This window comes from Enoplosus armatus, chromosome 12 (assembly GCF_043641665.1).
Source record: "Enoplosus armatus isolate fEnoArm2 chromosome 12, fEnoArm2.hap1, whole genome shotgun sequence".
Taxonomy (NCBI): domain Eukaryota; kingdom Metazoa; phylum Chordata; class Actinopteri; order Centrarchiformes; family Enoplosidae; genus Enoplosus; species Enoplosus armatus.
The window spans coordinates 4,495,742-4,522,544 of NC_092191.1; the positions used below are offsets into that span (position 1 = coordinate 4,495,742).

At 43.0% G+C, this 26,803-nt stretch overlaps 1 protein-coding gene across 1 annotated transcript in view; it reads left to right on the top strand.

Annotated features, from left to right (window-relative positions):
* The window catches only part of ehbp1 (EH domain binding protein 1), a 133,392-nt gene that overhangs the window by 64,843 nt on the left and 41,746 nt on the right, over nt 1-26,803 (top strand). Inside the window, exons 14-18 of the mRNA XM_070915571.1 lie at nt 5,573-6,373; nt 7,580-7,588; nt 8,398-8,544; nt 21,151-21,301; nt 26,418-26,572. Of these exons, the coding sequence (XP_070771672.1) occupies nt 5,573-6,373; nt 7,580-7,588; nt 8,398-8,544; nt 21,151-21,301; nt 26,418-26,572 (1,263 nt within the window). The remainder of the gene's footprint in view (nt 1-5,572; nt 6,374-7,579; nt 7,589-8,397; nt 8,545-21,150; nt 21,302-26,417; nt 26,573-26,803) is intronic.

The window sequence follows — 26,803 nt, forward strand, 5'->3', positions numbered from 1 at the left end:
TGACTCTTTGGTTTCATTCCTCTCCTCTAGTAACACATTACAGCCCACACATATGCACTCCCTCCTGAAGTCCAACTGAATAACCCATTCACACCTATTTCCCTCCTTGCCCTATGTCATCATATCTGCACATTCACAATTTGAGGTGCACACTCGCACATATCACCATTTTCCCTCGGCCCCTCTGGCTCTTGGCATGCACGTTTACTTTTTACGTACACACTCGCAAATGCACACTTTCCCTTTCACTCTGTTACTACACACTAGCACACATATATACACACAGACGCCCTGTCCCCTCTCTGGCCCCCAAGGGCTACACAGAACGATATGCGTCGGGTTCCTGCAGCTTGATTTCCTCTTCTCATACACACTCTGGCTCGCCGATAACCTCTGGTGGCCCTGTTAGGCATGAATGCTACCCTGTTGACAATAACCACAGTGGAGGGAGAGGGAGAGACCCAATCCCATATCTGCTAACTGCCCCTCACCCACCTCCAGGTGCTCAAGTAGCCCTGAAGAAATTGGTAGATATAAGTAATATGGGAATATGCCGTAGAAGGTGATACCTGGTGAATAGCTGCAGCACTGTACCCGGCGTGCTGCGACCAGCTTCTCTGTAAAGATCTACACCAGCTGCTGATGTACATTTGGCCAAGCGAGGTGTTCCTTTGCAGCGCAAAGAGGAGACATGGGTAGATATCAGCCAACCACCAAAGTGCTCATATAGCCCTCAAGAATCTGGGTACATACGTATATAAGCAGCATTGGGGATTGGCTAGTAAATGTAGGTCTAGTTCTTGTTAAATGTGGACATGTTGAATTGTGCAGGGCCAGATTTTTTTTTCTTTTTCCAGAGGCATCCAACGGTCCCTACAGTCTTTGTACCACATTTACACACTCTTACATAGGTTTAATGCATTACAAAAAGTATGAAATATGTCTGTTCATCTTGTTTGCTGTGCCCAGCACAACTGGTAAACAAACCAAAAAATGCCTGAAAGTTTACCAGCGAACACATTTCATTCATTTGACCCTACCACTTTTCAGTGTTTCATGAGTAGAACAATGAAACCTGTTTATTGGTGTAAATTGATATGCGTGGTATTGGCCAATCACGGTTTCGTTTCATGCCGACTGTTTTCGCTGATGGACTCAGAGGGTGTACCTTTTTGAAAACAGGTAAAGAACAAGGACCTGAGATAAGCAAATTCATAAAGTTAGCAACCAGTAAAGTGGCTGATTCATATTCATTTATCAACCAAAAACAAATTAAAACAAAGCGTTTAGTGCTTGAAGAGTGTTATGTTGTCCCAGGTTGTAATGAGTCAGGCATTTACAGTGTGTGCCACTTAATGTTGGTTCTTAGACTAATTTCCATGCACAGTGACAATAAAATCTGCATGTAAACTGATTTGCGCTGTATGTGAGATGTGACGTCTGTGGGCTTTTATACTATGGAAGCTGTTGGTATGTTTCCAGCAGTACCACATACAGTAATTTTACATGAATCACACTTGGTATTGTAGGTGACTGTGAAAGCCAGTGGATTCAGACGAAGGGAAGTAATGCATCGTGTGGTTTCATGTGGCACCCTGAAGGTGTTGAACAAGAGAAGGGAGCTAGTGATATTGCCTGCAAGAAAACAGAAACCACTCACAGCAGGCAGAGGCTAGGACAGCATAGTGTGGCAGGTTAAGGACCCCAAAGAGCAAGCAAGAAGAAAGGACTGATGAAAGAAAAATGAGAGAAAGAGGAGAAAAGAAAGAAGTGTTTTAAGAGAAGAACAGTATGAAAAGAGACTTCTTCCCCATCCACCATGTTGTAGAGAGTTGCTTCATAAGGAGTTATTAGAATGTATAGAATTTATTGAATGGACAGCAGAAATGGAAATGTGTAGAAACGACAACTATCTCTGCTTTTCATGGCTAGTTGATAGACATGCCCCCTCCTCCTTTCACTGTCTATCTGTGAAGAGTGATTGCAATGAGCTCAGACTGTGCTGAATTATGACAGATAAGGACAATCAATACTGGGGGTGGGTAGAAAAAAAAAAGAGAGAGAGAGAAGTGAATATTTAGAACATTTACAGCCTTTGAAATGATCCATTATCAATAGATGTGTGTATGTGTGTGTGTGCGCGCGTGTGTGCGTGCTAGTCTGAGGATGATCGTGTGTGTGTCACATGATCTTATGTCCGTTTGCATGTTCCGCCTTCTCTGTTTTGTCTGTGTGTGTGTGTGTGTGTGTGTGTGTGTGTGTGTGTGTGTGTGTGTGTAATGAGGCCAAGGAGAAGTCATTTGTCATGCCATCTGATAGTGTAGCACCAAGCACCAGGCTAAAGCTCCCAGAGCACAACCGTGAGGGGTTGGGCTGAGGGGAGGGGGGGTGTTGATGATTGACAACGATAGATAGCTGTCAGTCACTGAGAAGGAGTGGGGGGGGGGGAGCAGGGAGCAGCGGCCTGGGGCAGCCGACGGTGACATTTAGTCCAGACCTAAAGCTTTGTCAGTTGGGTGATGGAAAGTGAGAAAACTAGATATTTTCCAAAATACATGATATTCATATTGGACAAAAAATGCTGATCTAATCAGTCCGTGTTGAGAAACACAGAAGATTAATAGATTCATTCTATTGACCGGCTCGTTTAAAATTTTATTAACCATTAGGGCTGTAAACACCATAAACAATAGTATGGTTTTCAGAGATCTTCAGATTGTGTTATTCTTTTCAAATGGCATAACATTTCAACTAATGCAGTTTGATTTTCTTGTGATTTAGAAGAAAAGGGGGGTAATTAGTCTTTGTGCTTTACTTGATGAAAATAGATTTTCAATAAGTGGAGCTTAAAGACATAAATCTGGTAATATCCTATATTTTTCTTTTTGTCATCAAATCCCACAAAAATACCAAACCTTATAATGGATTGATCCCGCTAACAAGTGTTTTCTGTGTAGCCGAAGCCGGATATATCTTATAGCTCCATTGCTCCATCTTTTTAATGATTTGTGTTTTTAGTCGCTGCCACAGACTGGGTAGGGAAGTGAGAAAGTATTGAGACAGAACAACCCAATGCTGATTTTGATATTTTCTTGGGATTTGTTAACATGACAAAGATTTAGACTATCGCCAGCCTTGTCCTTTAACTGCAGTGGACACATACTGTAGGCTGCCACCACAAAAAACAATTCACCTAAAAGCAACAGGTCTTCCCTCAATAGTCATCAGTGTCTCAGTATGACATGATCTGCGCTCGTCAAGCTATAAGAGAAGATATAGAAAGAATAAATCGTGACACTGAGGTCAAAAAGACTGTAGCGCATGTCAAGACTAACAGCGACCCTGAAACAAAACCCAGCTTGAGAGCCTCCCTCCCTTCTTCCTCCTCATACAGCTCTCACGTTCTCCCACTCTCGCTCTTTTCTCTTTCATTCTTTCATTCTGTCCCTATTGAGCAGCAAAGTTGTCGCTCTCTTTCACAGTCTACCCTGGGCGAGAGGGGAACAATGTAAGCACACTTTGCTCCCCTGAATACTTGTTAGAAACCCAATCAGGCCCTCTTATTCCCCATATTCTTTTTCTTTTTTGCTCTCTTTCTTTTTTCTTTCCCACTCCCTTTCTGCCAGGGGAAGGGGGGGGTGGGGGGGACTTAAACAGGCTCGCTGTAAAGGCAAACTCCTCTCTGTTCTCCCTTTTCTTTTTCCCCGCCGTCAGTTCTTTCTTCCTCCCTTGTCTCTGCAAGCACAAACACATACTTTGCATCAATAGAAAGGGACAAAAGAGGTGAGAGTGAAAGAGACTCCTCCTAACAAAAGACATCATAATTGATTGTAAATTGAGAAACATCTCTCAGTTAGTACTCAGTTTCTCTCCCTTTATTCTTGTGTCACCAGTTCTCTCGGTCTGTCATAGAAACAAATACAGTTGGGGAAATTTAGATTTTTTTCTGAGCTCATGTCCTTGTTCACTTTCCGCATAATAAACACTCAATAGATAACTCTGTAGCGAGTAATAAGTTGAGATTTCTAACACTTGATCGGGATTTTGCGCCATCAGTGACAGGATTTGTACTTGTCTTGTCTCGTCACTGAATAGGAGACTACTGTCGAGCAATGGCCATGTTAAATTCTTTAATTCACTGTGACAGAGAGTGGCGGTGTTTGCAGCGGAAATGGCCTTGTGTAAATATGTGTTACTGAAAAGCAGAAGAGTCTTTCTTCAACTCACTAATATTGTCTTCACTCTTGTATCAGAAACTTGTAGACACAAACACAAGCAACCCATGCTGCAGACACTACTGTTTTTGTTCCATTGTGGGAACTTTTAGGGCACTATTTAATGCATACATTTTGAGTTCAGACACTCAAATAAAATGGCAGAAAGATAATATGATGCTCTAGGTTGCAGATATGGAGTGATTACAGACACGGCGCACACAGTCAATATCTTTTGTAGAAGCTACAGTTGAGGTACCCTTGAGCAAAGAGCTCAACCCATCCTTAAAGTGATGCCCCCCCCCGAGCAACTTCGAATTTGAAACAGTAGTTTTACAAGAAAGCTCCCAGATTTATTGATGAATGCGAAGCACGGACTGAAAAATCGTTCATGCTCAAAAGACCCCCTCTCTGGATAAATAAAGGTAAGGAAATGTGGAGGGGGGAGAAAGACAAGGACTTATGTTGAAGCAGGACGGGGTTGAAAAAGAGTAAGCAGGCTCTTCAAAACAATCCCAGGGGTAAATAAAGGTTAAAAAACATGCAGGAGGGTTTGGAAGTCATAGAGGGAGACGGAGAGAAAGAGGGAGAGATTGATAGACTGGGAAGATCTACGGAGGCAGTGAAACAAACGAGCGCTGCAACAGGTTGGAATAAGATCAACACTATCAAGCAGGCCAGATACAAGCTGTGATACCTGGGGGAGATGGATGGAGAGGATATGTGTGTGTGTGTGTGTGTGTGTGTGTGTACGCGCAGGAATGGAAGCAGTGTGTGTGTGCTGTTAATCTATTTATTTACCTGTCATTGGCTGCGATAATGGTTTTCATCCCTTCTCCCTCTCTCTGTCTCTCTGTCTCAGTCTATCTGGTGATGGGGGATTGGGTTTCGTGTGTCGCTTGATAATCAAACCTGTATTTTCTCATCAGACTCTAATCAGACCAATTACACGCGTGACGGAGAGCGTGGGCAGGTTGATGTAGGGGAGCGATAAGGACACACACACACACACACTCTCTCTCACACACACTTTAGGATTAAGCGCTCTGTCTTGGGGTATCTACGTCTCTTATCGGGGACAACCATCCCTGACATGACCTGTCAGCAGTCATGCCAAAGATGTCTCTCACGCACAAACACACATGAGCACATACACACATGGATCATGCATGCAATGCACCATGCACCAATTACGACCTATGACCAGACTGCTCCTATCTCATCAACCATTGTCACCCTTCCATCCCTCTCCATCCTTGTTGTAATGTGACATATTCTTTCCTTAATTCAACAGCGAACTCATGACAGTGCTTCTGTGGTCATTGACAGTTTGTTCACTTATGTGTCTCTTTTGGCAGGCATACGATGGCTTTGCAAGCCTGGGTATCTCCCGTCTCTTGGAACCATCAGACATGGTGCTGCTGGCCATTCCTGACAAGCTAACCGTGATGACCTACCTGTACCAGATCCGGGCTCACTTCTCCGGTGAGGAACTCAACGTGGTGCAGATAGAGGCCAACAGCAGTCGCAGCACCTACAAGGTGGGCGACTTTGAAACCGATACAAACGCCTCCATAGACCAGGACAAGTTCTATGCTGAACTCAACGACGTGCAGCACCACCAGGGTAACTCTGAGCCTGTTGCGTCTGCTGGTGGTGAATCTAATGGCACTAAAGCCGCTGAGGACAAGGCGATGGATTCGGGTTGGAAGGCCGAAGTAGGAGCAGTCAGCTTGCCAGCAGCAAGACCTTTACAGTCCTCCCCTCCTGTCCCATCACCACGCACAGCATTAGCCGCCTCAGCAACAGACTCGACCCACGTCACACCATCAAGCTCTGAGGACAGGGGGAATCTGCTCAAAGCCAAAACTTTAGACCTTAGCGAGTTACCACAGAGAGTGGAGAGAGAGATGGAGAAGGAAAGACAGCAGAAGGATGAGATGGGAGAGGAAAGACGGGAGGGAAGTACAGAACCAGGGTCCCCCACCAGGAGAGGGGCCTCTCCCTCCTCCCCACCCCACCAGAAACTGGGCTTCTCCTATAACAGGGATGCTGACCTCATCAAGAAGAAGAGGGCCAGTCTGCGTCACTCAGAGTCTGAGCCCGTCTCAGACACCAGCTCCCCTCCGGTCAACCACACAGACCCGCCTCCTAAACAGGTAAACACACACTGAACATGTAAATACACATGAGAAGAATCCAGAGTGCTGCATAAGGTGCTACAATATCTTTATTTAAAGATATGTTTTTATGGATATTCCCAAAATAGAGAAGTTCCTCTCTGTCGAAGTGCGATGGTTTTGTCAAAGAGGAACTCAGATTCCCTACAGTCTCTTCAAAATATTTTCTTTCTTTTTGACTTTTCACTTTTTTAACATGGTAAATCACTGATATGTTTATTTCTTATGTTTGATTATCACTTGGTTTTAATAAAAAGAGAAGCAAAGCAGCACATGCAGCCCGACTAATTGTAGGGATGTGGAAACGGGAATATTCTCAGTGCTCATCCAGTGTTTTGAATACAGTTAGAGGGTCCTTTAAGGGTCAGTAAGAGATCCATTAAACTATCCCACAGCTAATTATAAATCCTGTACCTTAAACAAGCTCTGGATCAGTCTGTATGATGTAGACTAATTCACATCTTGCTACTTAAGTCAGGTATTAAGATTCTGACAGCGTTTACCTGCAGGTACCTGCCTGGCCCCTAAATGGATTGTTCAGGTTTTTATCCTTGCACCCTGGCTGTGATTGAAACTTTCACAGCTACATCAGTCATAAGACAGAGGATGCGGTGAACATTCATTCCCTCCTGGCGCTCGCTAAGCTTCAAATCCCGACCTCATTGATGCCATTGCAGAGATGACCGTACCGAAATTCTCCCGTTCTGCATTAGATGTTGTCGTCGCCTGTCTCGTTGCCGAGAGCCAGACGCATCGAGGCCGGGCCCTTAACATGTGGCGACTATAGAAGGCACCCAGGAGAACCCCCTGCTTTGACATTTCATTATATTTTTCATTATATTTCTCATCCCTTCAGTTGATGGCAGTTGGCGCCGTGACTGCTCAGGCGTGGCGACGCTTTGCGCAGAGCACACCTCATCTCGTCTCACACACGCGCTGGCACGCACCTGCATGCGTGTGCGCACACAGTCACACACACACACACAAACACACAGTGAATACATTGCTGCCTGCGTTGGTTAACCCCAGATTACCGCTTCCTGTTTACAAGTCGAAAGGTCACGGGGCAGGCGGGGTGGCAGCAGGGGGGTTATGACAGCTATGACACCCAATTTTGATCTGCTGTTATCTAGTTAGCGGGATGCATCCTCGTCTGCACCCAGGCCAGATTTGCCTTGTTGAAAGGATAAACATGTTTCAGTGTTATAAACAGCTTGGTTGTAATGTTCCTCCGTCGAAGCCTAATGCAAAAGCTCTGTTTGCCCTGTTTGCCCCTCCCTCTTAATACAGCCAGGATTACCTTACAGATAAAATTCTAAGCTAGGTGTGTGTGTTTTGCTTTCTTGTCAAAGCCGTCATGCTCTCCACACCACTGGACCCAGACAGGGCCGTGAGCCCGACTTGTAGGCTGGCCCCATAATGCCAAAGTGCAGGTCCTGTATATTATGGGGGATACACCCTGCCTCTACATTTGGGTCTGCTTGTCTTAATTATTTTCCACCTCCATCTGCTTACTGTACAAGGGAGAAATGTGAAAGCTTGCTACTCTAGGTAAAAATGTCTGTGTTCATTTCTGTGGCATATCACTTAATTAGGCACACGAGGTCAGTTAACAAATTTTGAAATTTGAAAATACTTGAACCTACAACTCTAACTGCATATCCAGAGGTATTTTTGGTGTTTGGCTGCACACCTGCAGCTAATGTTGTGTTTTCTCTTTCAAAGGAGCCAACGCCTGCCCCTGTATCAAGTCCCCCTGCTGAGAAGGTGAGAAAAACTTTGAAGAGAGTGTAAGACTACATATGTGAAAAAATATATTCTTATATCAAAAACAGCTTTTTCCCACCATACACTTGCAAAAATGAGTGTCCTACAAACACAAATTCTTTATATCCAACATGTGTGCTTGCTGGATATGTTTTATTGGACATGAACTGTACCCAGTTCTTGTTGTAGTCATTATGTGTTTAACGTCATCACACTCACTCTGTCGTTGCACACAGAGGGTGCTGTCTCGTCAGGAGGAGCTGAAAGAGAGAGCCAGACTCCTCCTGGAGCAGGCCCGCCGAGATGCTGCATTGAAGGCCGGCAACAAGAACGTCCCCAACTCAGCTGCCACTGCACCAAACAGGGCAACAAACGTCTGCGATGTAAGTCAAAGTAGAGTGTGTGTGTGTGTGTGTGACTGAAACTGTTGACATTGCTCCCTCTGATACTGTCATGGAGGTCAATTCTGTGGTCATTTTAAGACGTGACACGTGGAAATACTATCAGACCGGAATCGCAGCTGAAGAAGACCTAAAGGTTTCTACCTGAGGCTCAGTTCCGGTCAGCCTGCGTCTTCAGGTATCTGAGGAGGGCGCAGGTCTGTCTGACCTCTTCCGTGTGTAGTAGGTAAAGGCTGTCCTGAGTTTGAGTCGTCTGTCCCTGCCTCTTTGCTCCGTGCACTGGAGTGTTGTACAGCAATCACCTCAGCGTGCTGGAACAGCTAATAGAGTGACCACCAGCCTCTTCAACACCCTCATGTCACTTCCACAGTTCTCTATTCGCCGCTCACTACACTTGCAACATGCTGGAAAAGCCTGTCCAAACTGTCTCATCCTCTGGCAGTCCACTTTATTAAAAAGGGCTGTGAGAAGGAGAGACTTTCCCTTATTAACTTCTGCTCAGACTCTCTTATGGACTGCTGAACGTCACAACCTGAACGTGTCAGTAAGAAAAACTAAAATGTGGATGGACTCCCTCGCTCCCTCTCTCTTTAAATATTTCTCTCTTTCAGTCACTCCCCTTGGTCATCGTGACTCTGCTCTGTTTTTATGACATCCCGACCAAATTTGCTGCTCCCTCAATTTCCCCTGAACACTGAGTAAATGTTGTACACAAACACCTGTCAGCAAAGGTACATTCATGGTAAAGGGGGGGGGTTGCTGTACCGAAGCAAACTAGACTAGAGAAGACGTGAGGAAAATTGCCAGCTCTGAACCGAGCACGCTCCACTGAACATAATATATTAGGGGGGGGGGGCACACTGATGGACCAGGAGTTACCTCAGGAAAGCACTGTGGTCAAATACTCAGTGACGTTTCCAAATGTTTCAGAGAAAGGAAAGGGGGGTAAGAAAAAAAATATGGTCTTGTGAGAATTGTGACAACGGATTTGAGGGTAAAATGAAATAAATACCCTTTGGTAATGAAATATCTAAAAGGCAGCAGCCGCATGCCCCTGCATTTGCCGCCCGAATCCTTAAAGAGATATATGCCCTTGAATTAGATGGTTTTTAAAGGGTGTGTGTGTGTGTGTGTGTGTGTGTGTGTGTGTGTGTGTGTGTGTGTGTGTGTGTGTGTGTGTGTGTGTGTGTGTGTGTGTGTGTGTGTGTGTGTGTGTGCGTGCGTGCGTATGCGAGTGTGTTGTCAGTGTTTGTCTGTGTGTAGGCATGCAAATGTGTGTGTTTGTGTCTGTGTGCAGGCCACAGGAAATAACCATTTCGGCATAATCTGAGAAAATAAATGAGGAACTTCCAAGGACTGGTGGCGTTAAAAGTCTTCAGAAGAAGAAAGCAAATTAAAAGAGTTTTTCAAAGCTGTTGCAGTGCCGATATATTTCCTAAGCGACAAAAAAAGGTCCTCTTCTGTCCCTTGTTGTGCGGCAAGATGGCTGACTTCACTTAGATTAGCTCCTTAAAGTAGCCAGACCCAACCTTCCGCTCTTTCTATCTCCTCCTCCTCCTCCTGATTTCCTTACTCATTTCCAAGGACAATTGGTTAATAACCCCCTCACACACGCGCACACACACACACACACACACACACACACACACACACACACACACACACACACACACTGCTCCCATGCATGAGGGAAGGAGGGAAAGGAGGAGGGGCGAGAGGGAGATATTGAATTGTTTACACTTTTTTTAATAGAAAACATTGATCAAAGGAATACGACTGGCCTTGAGGCCAATGTGCTGATAATTGTTAGTGATTCAGATTAGATTACTTGATGTCTTGTTTTGATTAGCGTGTGTGTGTGTGTGTGTGTGTGTGTGTCTGTCCATGTTATCAGCTGGAGAGGCCCAAGCCTTTCCCATTTAACTCTCCATCCGTCTAAGTAGGTGCTTTGCGGTTTAGCATGCATAAGGTATAATTTGATTCAATTAAAGCAGGCTTCATTCTTCCAGGGAAGTGGCTAATGTGGGGGCAACAGAATGATTTGGGCAGAGGGAGAGGAGGGGGCTGCATTAACTAGTTTTGGGGGTGTAGCATTCAAAGCACAAATCATGTATTACTCAAAGCTGTAGAAGTCATCAGTCAAAAAGATATTAAAAGATTAATTGATAATCAAAGTAATCATTAGCTGCCACACTGATTCTGCAAACGAGAGCCTATTTTCTAATTGAGATGAGTTAGGTTACCAAAGTCATTTCCTCAGGTATGTTCACTTATGTGAAATCTTATCTGCCGACAGGAAACTTTAGCATTAAGTGAGTAAGTTTATCTTTGTTTCCCCCAGTCACTAAAAATAGGAAACTTAGGTCAGAGCAGTGAGTACTTACTTTTTAGAAGTACATAATTTACTCATTGAACAATAAACCCTCTCTCCATCATCCACCTGAGCTAGTTCTCATCAGCAACATCTCCCTCACTCCTTTCTCCATAGCTTATATCTAGTAATGTACATTTTCTGTTCATTCATGCATCCACAGTATGCCATACTTCTGATTTGCTTTCAAAGACCTGAGAAGATATCAAAGGAAGGTGCAACAGATTACAGAGAAGTGTTAGGATCATAATTCTACTATTATTCCTTTTCTTGTGCCTTTTTCTTACATCATCTTTATATTTACAGGAATAACATCAGGTCTTTGTGGCTCAAGCTAAATGTAATAAATCCCAAACACATACAAATTGACATATGACTACATTAGTAGAGCCACACTATATTGACATCAGTTGTAGGTCTGTACAAGGTGAGTGAAAATGAAATGTAAATGTGAATGGGTACATTTGTTACACAGCTACAGTGACTGCCATAAACATGAGTGGAGCTTGGTGCAGAACAATATGTTGGATGCTTGTGTGCGTGTGCGTGCGCGTGCGCGTGTGTGTTTGTGTCCCTGTTCTCTTGACCTATGCTCTCCCTCCTGCCATCCCTAATTGTAGCCCACAGTGACTGGTTCTTTCATCTAAGGTCACAGGTTCAGTTTTGTCCCTCCCCGTCTTCTCAGTCACTTTCTCTCTCTCTCTCTCACTGACCCCCCCCCCCCATTTTCCCCCAACCTTTCTTTTTCCACTCACTGTCTTTTTCTCCATGTATTTCTTTCTGCCAGTCCTTTCTGTTTCTTTGTTTCTCTGCCACATCTTCTTGGTCTGGTCTACTCTGTACTACGGCAGTACTACTAATAGTTTTGAGACCACCACCCCCTCCGCCGCCTCCTCCTCATAGGTGGCCTTCACAACATATCAGTAGTCACAGTGCAGATGTCTTGTAATGCTGTAATGTCACCCCTCCCTACCAACACAGCAGCCAGATGGGTAATTAATGAGCTTTCCTAATAATATCCAGGGCAAGGACTTTATTCTCTTTTTTGGCATTATTGCAGACATCCCAATTTTTTGTTTGTCTTTCTTTTGCTCTTTTAGTTTTTCCCACTGTTATTATTTTAATGGAGAAATTGTGTGTGTGTGTGTGTGTGTGTGTGTGTGTGTGTGTGTGTGTGTGTGTCTATTCGCTTCAGGTCTTCTCATCCATTAGCAGATGAGAACAGTAATTTCACACCGGCCTGGCCAGGCTAATTATCAGGATCCACACTAGGTTTGGGAGAAGTGTATGTGTGTTTGTGTGCACATGGTCACACAAGCATATGCTGCTGTGTGTGTCTTTGCAAAAACTGTAAAGCAAAAATATGTGCAATTATTTAGCACCTGTGCACTTTTGCATTCTTTTCAGCATTTGTGTGTGAGAGAGTGTGTGTGCTTGTGGTATGCGTTCGAGAGTGCACGCAAATGCCTTGGTGTTTTCCAGGTAAGAGAGTTCCCCTGCTCACTGACTCGTTGTGATTCCTATAATTGGGTCCCGTTTGATTTTTGCCGACCAGCACCCCAACCACCTCCGCCTCCTCCCTTCTCCACCGCTGCTCCCTCTCCTCCTCTCAGGAGTGGAGGGGACTCCTGGGTCTCCACTGTTGTGACCTGTGGGTGTTGTCATCTACTCCCATCTGCTGTCTGTCCTCTGATCCTGACTTGACTGCATTCATGTCCTCATTTTCTCCTCTGTGCCCCCTCTTTTTCTTTCCTTCTCTCTTTCATTTGTGTCCCTGGTGGTCAAAACAAAGCCCTCTGGCTGAACCTCTGCATTCCTAAATGTTCCAAAAAATGAGAAACGCATTGTGCCAAAGTTATTCTGATTGTCAGAAAAAATATGTTTGCTTGTCAAAGCCACATTTAGCTTCTTGTTACCTGGCTGTTGGCCCTAATTGCCAAACACTGGACAAGAGGAAAGGTGAACTCTGTGAACTTTTGGAAGGTGCTATGCCTTTAGGCAGCCAACTTATCACAACAAAGATAGAGGAGTCAGTGTTGAGAGTTGGGCATATCTTGCATCTTATTATAACTAAATGTGAGTTTCATTATCCACAAGCTCACAGTATTTGCTCAAATTGAAATAATATCACAACACTGTGAGTATACTTACTCCCTTATCCATAGACATACAATAAATGCATCTAATCTAACATAAAACTGTAATCATTTGATATTCTTACAACTCCAGAATACAATTTTTTTTTTGCAGAATATTAGGCCACATTTTCACTCTCTTAGGTTTGACTATTAAACAGAGTGAAATGTCTATTTTGAAAATGCAAATATGGCCTTGTGCACTCTCCTTTTTTTGTCCACACTTTGTCCTCTACTTCCCTCCTCCTGTCCTCCCTCCTTTTCAACTTTCTCACAGCAGTAATAGTTTTTCTCCAGGTCTCATTTTAATGTGGCTGCCGTCCTTTTCTTCTCCCAGCTCTCCCTTTTTTTCCTCCTCTTCTTCCTCTTCCTTCAATCCCCCCCCCCCCTTTTTTTTTCTCTTCCTCTCTCTCTTCTTTTTGAAGAATCTGCTCCTAATGAAACTAAATAGTTCGGTGGGCAGTTTCTTTGGACTGTGTGTGTGTGTGTGTGTGTGTGTGTGTGTGTGTGTGCTTGTGTTAGAGTGTGAGGGTATGTGTCCTGGCTGAATTGGCTGGAGTGGAGATCAAAGGCAGTCTCTAAATTGAGTGTGTGTGTGTGTGTGTGTGTGTGTGTGTGTGTGTGTGTGTGTGTGTGTGTGTGTTAACGAGCAAGAGAAAGACAGCTTTCTCAATTGCATCACAAGAGCTGATCAAGCCATCAGAGAGGAAAGCTGTAATACACACACACACACACACACTAACATACCTCTTCTGAACACATGTACCTCTCTTTCTTTCTCTCTTTGTCAAGTTATCACATGCCTCATGTTCACGTTTGACCAAGTGGAAGTGCCAAATGTTTTTAACGTCCACCTTGTAGCTCGCTCTCTCTCTCTCTCTCTCTCTCTCTCTCTCTCTCTCTCTCTCTCTCTCTCTCTCTCTCTCTCTCTCTCTCTCTCTCTCTCTCTCTCTCTCTCTCTCTCTTCTTAAAGCTGCTTTGTACGGATAAAATATGAGGGATGAAGTCCTCAGACGAGAGAATATTTAATGTTCATTGCATATGAAATTACAGTAATCCCACCACTTTAAAAGTGCCTAAAGAATTAGTTTTAACTTGAATTGAAAGTTTAAATTACTCTATCCATGTGTGTGCCTTTGTGAGATAGAGTTTAGCATTTATTTGATATTTAAATGTGTTCAAGTGTGTGTGTGTGTGTGTGTGTGTGTGTGTGTGTGTGTGTATACATTTGATAGCCATGATATTTTGCCTTCTTAATGTGGTTTTGTGAATATGTGACTTTACATGTCTTTGATTTTACTGGTAGGCTTTTTCAACTAAATATTCCCAAAGCTTCACTCAGGAAGTTAGAAACTCAATGTCCCTGTTGTGCAAGAACTGTGAACATTAGGAAAAGTAGACATATAAACTGTTTTTGTGCTTTACATAAGCATATTGATACAATAAGCAAATTGAGTTACGTTTAACTTCTCTTTCTTGCTTATTCTCTATATTTTATCTCTTCTCATTTACGTCATTTAAACGCCAATATCAGTAAAATAATTTTCAAGTCAAGTCATTTCCAAGTCCTGTTGACATTTGCAACTACCAGGTCTTGCTTGTAGTTTGAATGGATGCTATCCACACGTTGTAGCGGTCTTGAGGTTTGTGTTTGACCAGTCAACACTGTTGAGTGCTGCAAACTCCACCCTGATAGTTCCTGTGCCATTGGAAAGGGTTAGGGCAGGAACTTCTGCCCATGAAGCAAAACTGGTACTAGGTTCTCCCACCTGAGATGAGGGGGAAGTTCCTGATTTCCTGAGAAAGTTCCTGGGAAAATAAGGGGGCCACATCTAGTTGACAGTAGCCCATATTGCTCCTATCAACAATGTCAGTCTGCTTTTTCAAAAGGGGGCAAACTTATTTTAGAGTGACGCCCTTCAAACACACCGACTGCCCCTTCTGGTTATAAAGGATCTTGTGCAGTAACAGGTTACCTGTGTTCAGCTCATGTTCTCCGTCTCTTTCTTTCTACCTCCCTCCTTTTCTCTCTCCCTCTCTCCCCCTCTCTGTCTCTCTCTCACCAGTAATTATCCTGTCTGTTTAAAGGGCAGAACCTTCCCATCTTACTCACCTGTCACAGTGACGAGCTCCTCTGACTTTTGTGTTTGTGTTGAGAAGTCTCCATGCTCCACTCTACCTGTTCTACCTGTCCTACTGTACAAGTGCCCTTGTTAAACACACACACACACACACACACACACACACACACACACACACACACACACACACACACACACAGTAAACCACTGTTAAACAGAACCTCAGAAGTCAAACACACAAATGTATTTGCTCAAAAATGTCAACTTGATATTGCATACACACACACACACACACCTTTGCTCTGGGAATTTGTAACATACATCAATATTTTTTTTATTTTTAGAAATAATACAAACAATATTCTCTATAAAATACACAGAATACGCACTGTATCTTTTACATGTGCACCCATGTGTTGCTGCAGCAGCACTGTCAAAATAATGTTACTTTAAGTACATAACATGGACCATATATAGCACATTTATAGCCATAGCTAGTTTGATGGGTCATTATTCACAGGACACTAAATAATACTTTGTGACTGATCCCTTTTTTTAGAATTTAGAATAATCCCAGTCATTTAACACGTATACAGGCACACACACCTGCAAACAGTCATAAAAATGTATTGTATCTAAACTAAACCACAGCAACATGACATGTCACACACATACACAACACACACATGCACACTATTTAAACCCACACTCACGTACATGTATACACTGACACACAGGTACACAGCCCACACTTTCACACCACTTCCACACTGACATCTCACGGATTTATATTTATGTACATATAACACACACACACACATACACACACAGACCCCTATCATGGGCACGCACCCGTCGAATCATAATTAGGCCGTGTCCTGGTTCTTTGATAGCCATGTACAGTGGCTCTTCTTTAATTCTTTATCAAATGCATTGATCGCTGTGGGCCTCGCATGCTCATTGATCCGCGCACTCCGTCTGGAGCCAGACGATAAGCCTCTCTCTCTCTCTCTCTCTCTCTCTCTCTCTCTCTCTCTCTCTCTCTCTCTCTCTCTCTCTCTCTCTCTCTCTCTCTCTCTGAAAGTAATAGATGTCTAAATTTGGTTGGTACATGTGATTTTTTTAAAATATGTTTATATTATTGAATTAATTGCGATACCTTGTGGTATTATCACAGTACACAAATTGAGCCAATTGGAAAAACTGTGTAGTGGTTTACACGCTGAAGACCACATTGCTGTTTGTTCACAACTATGACAATGATCTTCAAAAGGTAATATTTCACACTTAATTTGTTAATGTTCAACTCAAGTGTTGGCTTATTTAGAATATAGATAGTAGGAATTATGAGGTTTGAGTACTAAGAATTGCTAGTTCACTGCTATGACTCTCACATGTGGTATCCACCTTTTTAACACCTGAACAACTGCAATCAGCACAGTGCAGTGTATCAGTGAAGTCTTATAGCAACAGAAACTAATTGGTCATAAATGTTTAAATATAGTGATATGTCTCTGAGCTAACTGCTAGTTTCATCCTGTCTTATATATTTATGTACTTTCCTGGGGAAGATTTTTAGAAGATACACGTATGAAGGTATGGTTTTAGAAAAGCCATTATATATAAGTATACAGTTCTTGTAGAAGTCAATTTATTTATAGAGTACAATTTAAAACCAACAAATATACATAAAGCAGGTAGTGTAGCTGTTTGCTGTGTTTGTTGTTGCGGTAGGATGGCTTTGAATGAAGTAATAGCAGGTTAACCACTGACTGAGCTCTACCTGCATCTGCATCGTGTCTGGATCATCATTCTGGCATTTGAAACAATGTTTTCGAGTGTGTGATTACACAGCTATGTGATTGGTTTTGTGTGTGTATGTGTGTGTGTGCTTGGACAAGATAGAGACCTAAAGCACCTCTTGACTGTGAATTAGCCTGTCATGACAAATGTCTGGAACTGCATGATTGGCTGCCAGACTGGCTGGCTATCTGGGAGGTTGGCAAACCCTTTTAGATAGTGATTGTGTGTGCATCCCTGTGTGTGTGTGTGTGTGTGTGTGTGTGTGTGTGTGTGTGTGTGTGTGTGTGTGTGTGTGTGTGTGTGTGTGTGTGTGTGTGTGTGTGGCATCGGTCTGTGCCCACGCCAGGTCTCTGTACATGACCAGTGGTGCGTGTCCTCCCTCCCTCTTTCTCCTTGCCCAGAAAAGAGCAACCAAGGCGACAACCTGCTCAAAAAGAGCTTCCAGAGCGGAGAGGGGTCCTCACCCCGACGCCAAGCCCACATAGGAGCCCTCTGTCTCAGCCTTGCACTCAACCGTTTAGCCTCTCTTCCCCTGGAGGTTCCCAGCAGTCAATGGAAGACACAGTACACGATTGTTCTTGCTGTCGCCATTTAAAAAGGAAAAGTCTCTTCTCCTCCTGAGTCTCCATTCTTGAAGCTGTGCTGCCCACTGACCACCAGCTGACACGCTTTCTCTCCTCCTTTTTTCATCCCGGCTTTGATCATGTAACGACGTGGCTGGTTGGGTTTGTGCGTTCTGCTTTTTTTCAAAGTTGCGTCCCCATGGCTTTGACATCCACTGGTTGTTAGTGTTCTGTGTTGCCAAATAAAATGGCTGTGTTTGTTTATTGATACGCATGATATCCATCGCCACTTTCCAAGTTGGAATTGGCTAGCGTGATCATCACTTTGCTTTAGCGTAATGTCCACTAGATGGCATTTCATCACTACCTGGTCAACAAGTATCCCCTATGAATGAAAAAAGTTCTGGCGTATCGTGTTCCTACAGAACAATGAGTTGTAATTGGGATGTCAGTGTTAGAAAATCTCGTAAGGTCCAACAAAGAACTGGAGTTTGGAGTTCCCAAAATGATGTAAGTATGTAACGCCCCTGTGGGTGCTGTCTCTGCATGTGTCCAACTCCTTTCATACATGATTTTTTACTTCGCTGTCGGAACTTCTTGTGCACTTACTCAGTTCTCACTTACTTACAGTTCCTATAGTCGAATCTGTGACTCCTTAGTTATACATGTACAAAGGACACATATTCCAACATCAGGAACTTCTAAAATCACACATGCACACAAGTATACTGTACAAAGAAAGATTTGATCCTAGATCATGTCACACATTGTCCTTTACACAACAAAAAGCCTCTCCTCTCCTCGTCTCTCCTTCCAAACACATTCTCATATTTTCTAATCAGTGGCTCTGTAGCTGTCCAAGCTAGGCGCTAGTCAGATGCATTTTTCTATAGCGTTAATCCTAGCCTCTGGATAGGCAAAGTCAATTTCCCATTTCCTGTCCCCAAAATGGCCGACAACAATAATGCAGAGGGATGTTTTGGAGTCTGTGCCCAAGCCATATATATATATATATATATACGTATACACATAGGCACACTTAAATTGGTAGTTGTATCCATATCTGTAAAGGCCAGATTGGATATCAGAACTAGTCCATAGCCAGAAGGCCATCAGTGACATTACTGGTTATCATATTACATTTAAAAAAGCAGGGAGAGCCTGCATAGACACAGTAAGAAAGAAGCAAGTGAGGATGGAAAGAAAGAAATAATGGGAGAAAACAACACAGAGTACACAGTATAAAGAACAAAAGACTGAATTGATTTTTATGTCATGACAAATTGTGATACTATTGCAGGCTTGACTTGATGATTAGTACCCCACCCATGTCAGCTTTTAGGAACCTGAACAGAAAATGCTAAATTAGTTCTGCCAACTATTATTAATTTAATAATTGAGACCTCAGCACCTGTGTTTGTTTAAACACTGGCCTTCATCCTAACCTCATGTTTGTGAAATCTTGTTTTCAACAATTGACAAAAATAGACAAGATTTTGTTGTTTTTATTGTTGTATATTGTCTTGTAAAGCTTTTTGAAAAGTGCTACTCAAATAACGTTTCCAGGTTTAAGGATACCATTACATTTTACTGTGATTGTACCTTTATATGATTACATGTGACAAATACATTTGATTGACTGTTTTTTATTTCAGATTCCCTGCTCTGTCTGGAACTGTGCTAAATGAGAGCTGGGAAAGAAGTGTTATGCTTGACAATCAATACTTTTCTACAAGCATTATCAACACCCGTTTCTCCTCTCCCTCCCCTCCTCACTCTTTACCTGTCTGTCTCTCTCTCTCTCTGTCTTCCCCTCTGCTGCTGTCTCTCTCTTTCTCTTTATCAGTCTCTCTCTAAGGTGTGTTCCCTTCTCCCCGTGGGCATCCCCTTGGGCTGTCTCTCTCCCTCACACACACACACACACACACATACACAGAGTGCATTAGGGTTGCTGTCATTTACAATACAGCCCCATTGTCCCAACCTAACAATGGCTACAAACAAACAATTGACATGGAAATGGAGAGATGTAGCTCATTAGCGGGCGCTGCTTGTTTTGTTAATGGATAAATGGGCGGCTTCAATAGGCCAGCCCTAAAACCCCTGCCTCAATATGGAGAAGCCTGATTAACAGGAAACCACAGGGAGGGAGAACAGTGACAGAGAAATGCAGCTTCACTCTCCCTTGGGTCATATGTGGTTGTTTATTTTTGGGAGGGGGGGGGTGCAAGGTGGAGTTTTAGAGTGTGTAGGTGTGTGTTTGTTCTTAGGTGGAGTTGTTTAAGACGAGTTTGTGTGTGCGAGTGCAAGGTGGAGTTTGCGTTAGTGTGCTACTTTAACTTCTGTTGTTTTTGTCACAGAGGCTTAAATCACGCAGGCGGGATTCAAAACAGTTATTTTTCACCGTAGTCTCATCCAGAATTGACTTCTGCAGTGAATTACTCTTCGGCTGCCACAACTCAGTCTTAGAAATATCACAACTCAACAGCCTCAGTACTTTTTGAATCAGTGTGCTCTCTCATAACTTTGTCCCATCTGCTTTTCAGAGCAGCTTTGAATTACTTTCATGTTTCTTTCTGTTGCTTTTATCTTTTTCTGTGTCCTCTGGAAATCACATTGTGACATTTTGAATGACTTGTCCTGGACATTTGTGTATTTCTTCCTGCTTACCGTATGCGCTTGCGACCTGTACATTGATTGTGTGCTTGGTTGAATCATCATCAGTTAAGTGTTTGTCAGTTGACATCATCAAGGTTTTCCTGTTTGCTCAGTAAGTGTGTGTGTATGTGTGTGTGTGTGTGTGTGTGGTGGCCTGTGCTATCAGTAGGATCAGATTGGATCGGCCTGAAAATGGCATTTCTGCCATTACTCTGATGGTGACGGCTCAATACTGTATGTCTAGTGCCAAGATGATGTGAGTGTGTGTGTGTGTGTGTGTGTGTGTCTATCTATACACTCCTAACTCCATAATGCACTAAGATGTGTACATCCATTTTGATTACAAAACTTCTTATTATGTATTTTGTAGTAGTTGGTGTGTCTGTGAAGGTTTTATTGTGTTGTATGTGTGTAAATTAATAGTATAGTGTCTTATATATTTAAGTAGTCATAATAATATGAAATTGTATAAGCGTTAGAAATAACCCGAGCTGATTCAAATGATCTGTATCTGGGTGGATCTGGGCATGTTTTAATGGACCAGTATCTGCTAAAATAAAGCCGACCCTTTCTTAACTGAACCTAACTGTGTTTCGTCCATGTCAGCCTGCTAATGTTGCAGCGCTGCTCTACTTTACATTTCGCTTTGTGCGAGTGAAAATTAGTGTGAGGATGAGAAAAATGATTTCAGAATTAAAGGATTGTTTATGAGGTAAAAGAGGCTCCACTCTGTAACACCACTGTAACACTACTGTACAGCCGCGAGTGTTTCTGTAGTTCCAACAACTCCAACAGTGATTCGTCTTCTCTCTAGCGGATCACATCACGTCAGTCACATTCTCCAAGTTTAAATTTCATTCAAACAGCTCGATAAAAATAAGGTATTTGATAATCATGAAATAGTATGTAATACAAACCTGTGTGTGGCTACTGTCAACAAGCATTTCTCATGTTTTTGTGCATATTTGTGTGTGCAGGAACGAGATGCAGAGCGGCGGAGACAGCTGAGAGAGCGAGCCAGGCAGCTGATAGCTGAGGCTCGATCCGGAGTCAAGATGTCGGACATGAGCCTGCTCGACGTGTCCAGCACTGAGAGAGGCAAGGGCAGCAAGGCTAGCCCTGCTGGAGGTCAGCACACTGAAACACACACACACACACACACACACAAGCAGAAGCAAACAGAAACATGCACTCTTTATGGACACACAGCGTTTTTATTTTATTTATCCATATGAACATACTTTCAGAGTTTGGTTAAAAAGCCTCATATGAACACACACACTTGCATCACTCATAAATCTCACTAATACTCATTAACTATAATATAAAAGAAAAGTCACACTAGCACGCTTTTGACATACACTCACTTTCTTCATCCACACATGCTATGACTCACATTTCCATTATGCTCTCTAAAGGGGTTCTGCCTAATCCTCAGAGAAAAACAAAATGCCATTTGATAACAGCCGCGGGTCTAAAATGCACCACCCTCATATTCAGAACAGCAATTTACCCTGCGACTCCTCCCTCGCCTCGTTCGCCCAGTAATTGTTAATCAACGCAACACATTGTGCGGCCAAATTATGCTCAAAATACCAAACACTTCTAATAATGGCTTGCAGGGGTAACAAATGCTGCCATGCGCATTTCCCACTGCTTTCCATTTCCTTGAAATTGGGGTTATTATGATAATGACCATTATTAGGCCTCTCTAGTCATTTGTTTCAGATTCCTCCACATTACACCCCTCTTTTGGTTGTACTGTTTAGGTAGATCGGGTGCACTGCATGCTAATGAGAGGTGAGAGTGTAGACAGGTAAGGAAGAGGAGTGTGATAAGTTAAGAAAGCCATGTGAGTGTTGTAAGTGCGATCAAGGAGAAGGAGCGAAGAAGCCTCTTGATATTTTTAAAGTAAAGATGAAGGAAGGAATGTGGGTTCCACTGATCAATTAGAAGAAATGGAGGCCTCTTGTTAGTTGTGAGGTGAGAGACGGAGGTTATGAAAGAGACGGGCTGCAACTAAATATTATTTTCATTATCGATTAATCTTCTAATTCATCATTTGGTCTATAAAATGTCAGAAAAAGGCGAATGATGCTAAGAAAAATAAAAAAAATCTCAATTTCCTAAAGTCCAAGATGACATCGTACAATGTCTTGTTTTGAAAACAGAATATTCCGCTTTTTTTATATACAACAGAGAAAAGCAGAGAATCCTCCCCCAATCCAGAAGCTGGAAGAAGAGAATTATTTGTTTTTGCTTGAAAAATGACTCAAAGATGAATTGATTGTCAGAGTAGTTGCCAATTATTTTTCTGTCAATCAACTAATTGATTAATTAACTAATTGTTGCAGCTCTGGTGACAAGGTTACAGCCTGAGAGTGGTGGTGGGTTCCTATTTTAAGTTGAGAGAACGGATGAGCAAACAAATCGAAAACTAATAAACCCTAAACAACAAGAAGTGAGATCAGCAACTTGTTAGGTAAAACGACAGAAGAAAGACAGTGGGGCAGAGGGAGGGTAGCACTTGATTTATTTGCTCTTTCAGCTTTTCTGAATTGGACTAATTGTTGATCTCATTAAAAATGGAGTTGGAGGAAAGAACGGAACAAGAGAGGAGGAGGAGGAGGAGGTGAGGGAGAAGAGAGAAATGCTGTTGGCTGTGAGACACAAGGCCTGCAGAGCAGAACGGCTAATCCTAGCCCCCACACTCTCTTTCTCTCTCTCTCTGTCTTTCTCCCTCTCTCCCCTCAACACCATTCACGGTCCTTTAATGCAGCCCAGGCTGCCCCCTCCAAGTGTCTGCCCGCAAAGAAACTTTCCAAACTCCATCACCATGGCCTCCCATTAATTAGGCCCCAGCCAGCCACGCAGGAACGGCGCTTGCAAGCACCCTCCGCATCGTAGCTAGCAAATTAGAAAAAAAAAAACAGGAAATGCTGTTATTTTGATTCTCTCTCCTTCTCTCTTTGTTCTCGGTCTCTCTACCCACCAAGTAGTAAATAGCAGAGGAGGGAGCTTGCAATGTCAGACGCTGTTTACTGATTGTTTTGTTTTAATCCATGGTGGGTTATCCATGCAGCTAGAGCTGCTCAGGTCTCCATTTGAGTTTCTTCTAACGTGTTTTTTCTTTTGTTCTTAATGTGGAGACGCTGTTGTTTCTATTGAGCCCCTCAGGAGACTTAATGGAATATGTGCTTTCATGTTTTTGTGGTTTTTGTTTGCCCTACCTCTTTTATCTGGAACAAGAAAGGCAGGCAGCAGATCTTTGAATGAGGGGAATTAAACAGAGGTCTCAGTTTCACTTTGTGTGTCAGATATTTGTGCGCCGATGCGCATGAACCCAAACAGACCGACAGACCGCAATCAATCAAAGTGCCTCCTTGTCACTCAGGTTGAATCTGCTGCCTTTTCATACCATGAATTTGGTCACATATTAGATTTATTAATTAGTTCCACACATTTAAATGCAACAATCCTGCACAATCGCAAGACATTCTAATGTGTGCACTAAATATTGGGGTGACAAACAGAAAGGGTCTCATTATCCCATCAACTGTACTGAAACGCTTAAGGGGAGATGCAGACGGAGGGGAGAAGACATGTTTTGGTGGATTATACATTTTAAGACATTTAAGACAAGGACTGTTGAATCTGGTCACTTAACATGTACTCATACCACACACTGTGTGTTTACACAAACTAACCAAGATTTCTTTTCTGCACTCCTCCCTGTCTCTTCATTTTATTCCTTTAACACCTGCCCTTCTACTTTTCTTAAACCTCTGTCCTTACATCCTCTCCTCTCTCACTTCTCACTTTCCTTCCTTGCCTCCCTGACTCACCCCCTTTCATATTTCCTTCCCTCTGTCTCGCTCCGTGCCCACAGATGTTTTGGATGGAGTGAGGCATCATGAGGATGATGCTGTTGATGGTGAAAGGGGTGAGGATGAGGAAGAAGGAAGGGCTGAGGAAGAGCAGCTCCATTTTGGTGGTGGTGGTGGTGGTGATGATGATGATGATGATGATACTGTTGCTGCTGCTGCCACATCTACGTCTGCGCTGGTTACTAACCCACTGCCACTGGAGGCCCCTCTTCCGGCCACCTCCAGCACCCAGGGGCCCCTGGAGCTTACTAACCCCGGCTCTGAGCTAACGTCTCTGGGTAAAATCACTGGCTGAGGCTGTTTGGTGCTGCATGGTTCACTGTCTCGTTGCCTTTTTCTAACTAACTCATTCACCTGTCTGGACCTTCTTTCATGTGTTTCCTACATACTCAGTGGTCAGTTAACTTCCCAAAGACAAAACAAATCAAGTGTTACACCAGATAGGCATACACGAAACTAAAGGCTGGCAGTCTGATCTAAGGTTTTCTCACTTCTTACTCACTTGCACTCACCGCTGCCTTATTTTGTCATTCACTCACTCACTTCAGTGCATGCTGTCTATCTTTCAGTGCATCTTCATGAATTATCCTCTGTTTGCTTGTCCCTCTGACCGCTGCATCCTATTGGCTCCATACTCATTGGTGCTTCACACAGGAGTAACTAACTTACAGTGTACATTTGTTGTTGGTGTTTTTTTCTTTCATTAGAAACTTCTGTAAGTAGTAATTAATAAACTCTGTTTATTAATTGCTCCCCAGACAAACATAAAATAATATCTTCAGGAAAGCATTTGCTCAAATCTTCAGAGGTAAACTAATTACTTTGTTTTGAATTTAATTTATTTTATTTGCTTCCTCAATTTCCTGCCGATATGAGATACAGTGAGGTACCAGAGGAACAAAACATGAAAACAGAGGAGTGCTTCCTCCAGCTTTGAAGTGCAGTATCTCTCCACTGTTTGGGTTTTTTTTAACCATTCGCATGTTTCTCTTTTTTTGTTCTTTGTTGGTGGTAATTTTTATGTAGTCTTAAAAGAAATGGATGGTGGTGATTGTAACAGTGAAGTAGCTGATACCACACTGTAAATGTTTTTGTCGTCACTGTCCTGCAGCACAGCTCATTCACTCCACCTCCTCCACTATTGCGTATCCTGTGTACGAGTCTGTTCATGTGTGTCTTTGTCACAAACACACACACACAAGGACATACAAAGTTCAAGAGAGTGTCTGTTTGGCATCTGTATGCATGCATCATGGGATGTGCGTGTGTGTGTGTGTGTGTGTGTGTGTGTGTGTGTGTGTGTGTGTGTCTCACAGAGGGAGGTGACACATGAAACGGTTGCCCTCCTGTTCTTTCATCTTCCTCAGTGCAGTGGTCTGTCCTGGCAGGGGAGCTGTGGTTACCAGTCCCTGGAAAATGAAGCTGTACGCAGCCACTGGAAGGCAGAGAGAGAGAGAGAGAGACACTGAAAGAAAACAAATAAATTAGGGATGGATGAAGGTTAAGGACGGGAGGAGGTTAGGTTTGACAGATGGAATGAGAGGAAGGAGTTAGTGAACTGCAAGATAGTTTTGGAGAAAGGAAAAGAAGAAAATTGAAACAGACCATTATTTCAGCATGAATATGAAAATATTTCAGCTCTTAAAAGTGGATCATCAGCTGTCATTGGGACATACTTTGTGCAGAGTTGGTTATGGATAGTATAGTAGTAAATGTTTATGGAAAAGTGAAATACACTCAGTTGCCAGTGTATTAGGTGCATCTAACTAAAACAAATGCGATCTAAAATAACGGGCCTGCAATAAATTCTACTTTCATGAAGGTTATAATGTTTAGGTCCCTTTGGAGACTGTAGTTTGTGATGCTGTTGAACAGTGTTGCATTATAGTGCTGTATTGCCATTTTTTTCCCACCCAATTTCTATCAATGGGGACTAAATATTATTTTAAAGAATTAGCCATCTTCTCTTTCCCTCCATCTTGCCCTGTGGTTACCATGGTGATAGTCCCAGCAATGTACGCTCAGCACCTCAGCAGCTCTCTGCAGTACAAACAGGACTTAAGTCTGCCTGGTCTGTCCAGATCTTTATCTTTCTCACACATCATATATATACAGTACACTATATATCTCTTCCCACTCATGTGCTTGTGTGTATATGTTCCTTATCAATGGCTTTGCCCGAGTGTGTGTGTATGTGTGTACATGAATGCAAACTCTAAGAGCGTCGTTCTCTGTGTGTGTGTGTGTACTGTACGTGACATTTGGTGCTTTAGTTTTTTGTTGTTTTAAACTGATGTTTTGTTTATGTTTCGCTGTATTTTCATTATCCTCTTATTCTCTCTCTCTCTCTCTTCCAGGTACAAACAGTAAGCATGTGGATCTGAAGCTGAAGAAACTGGTGGAGGTCAGCCCAAGAAGAGTCACCTCCCCTTCATCCCCGTCCTCCACCTCGTCCTCGTCCTCTCCCACTGCCTCTTCTACCTCCCCACTCAGCCCCGCAGAAGGACTGGAGGTACGCACATACTCTCCTCAAAACATCCACTTTCTTTATTTACTTTCTTTCTATCTTTTTTCTCTCCACCTCTCTTTCCTTTTATCTCTCTCTCTTTAACTGCCCCCCCCCCCCCTCCACACTATCAAAGGGTCAGTCCAATCAATCAGGTCCGATTGACCCTGGTTGTCAGTCGACTGACCCTGAGCACACATCAGTCAGTCGGACCACTTCATGTAAGACCATAATTTA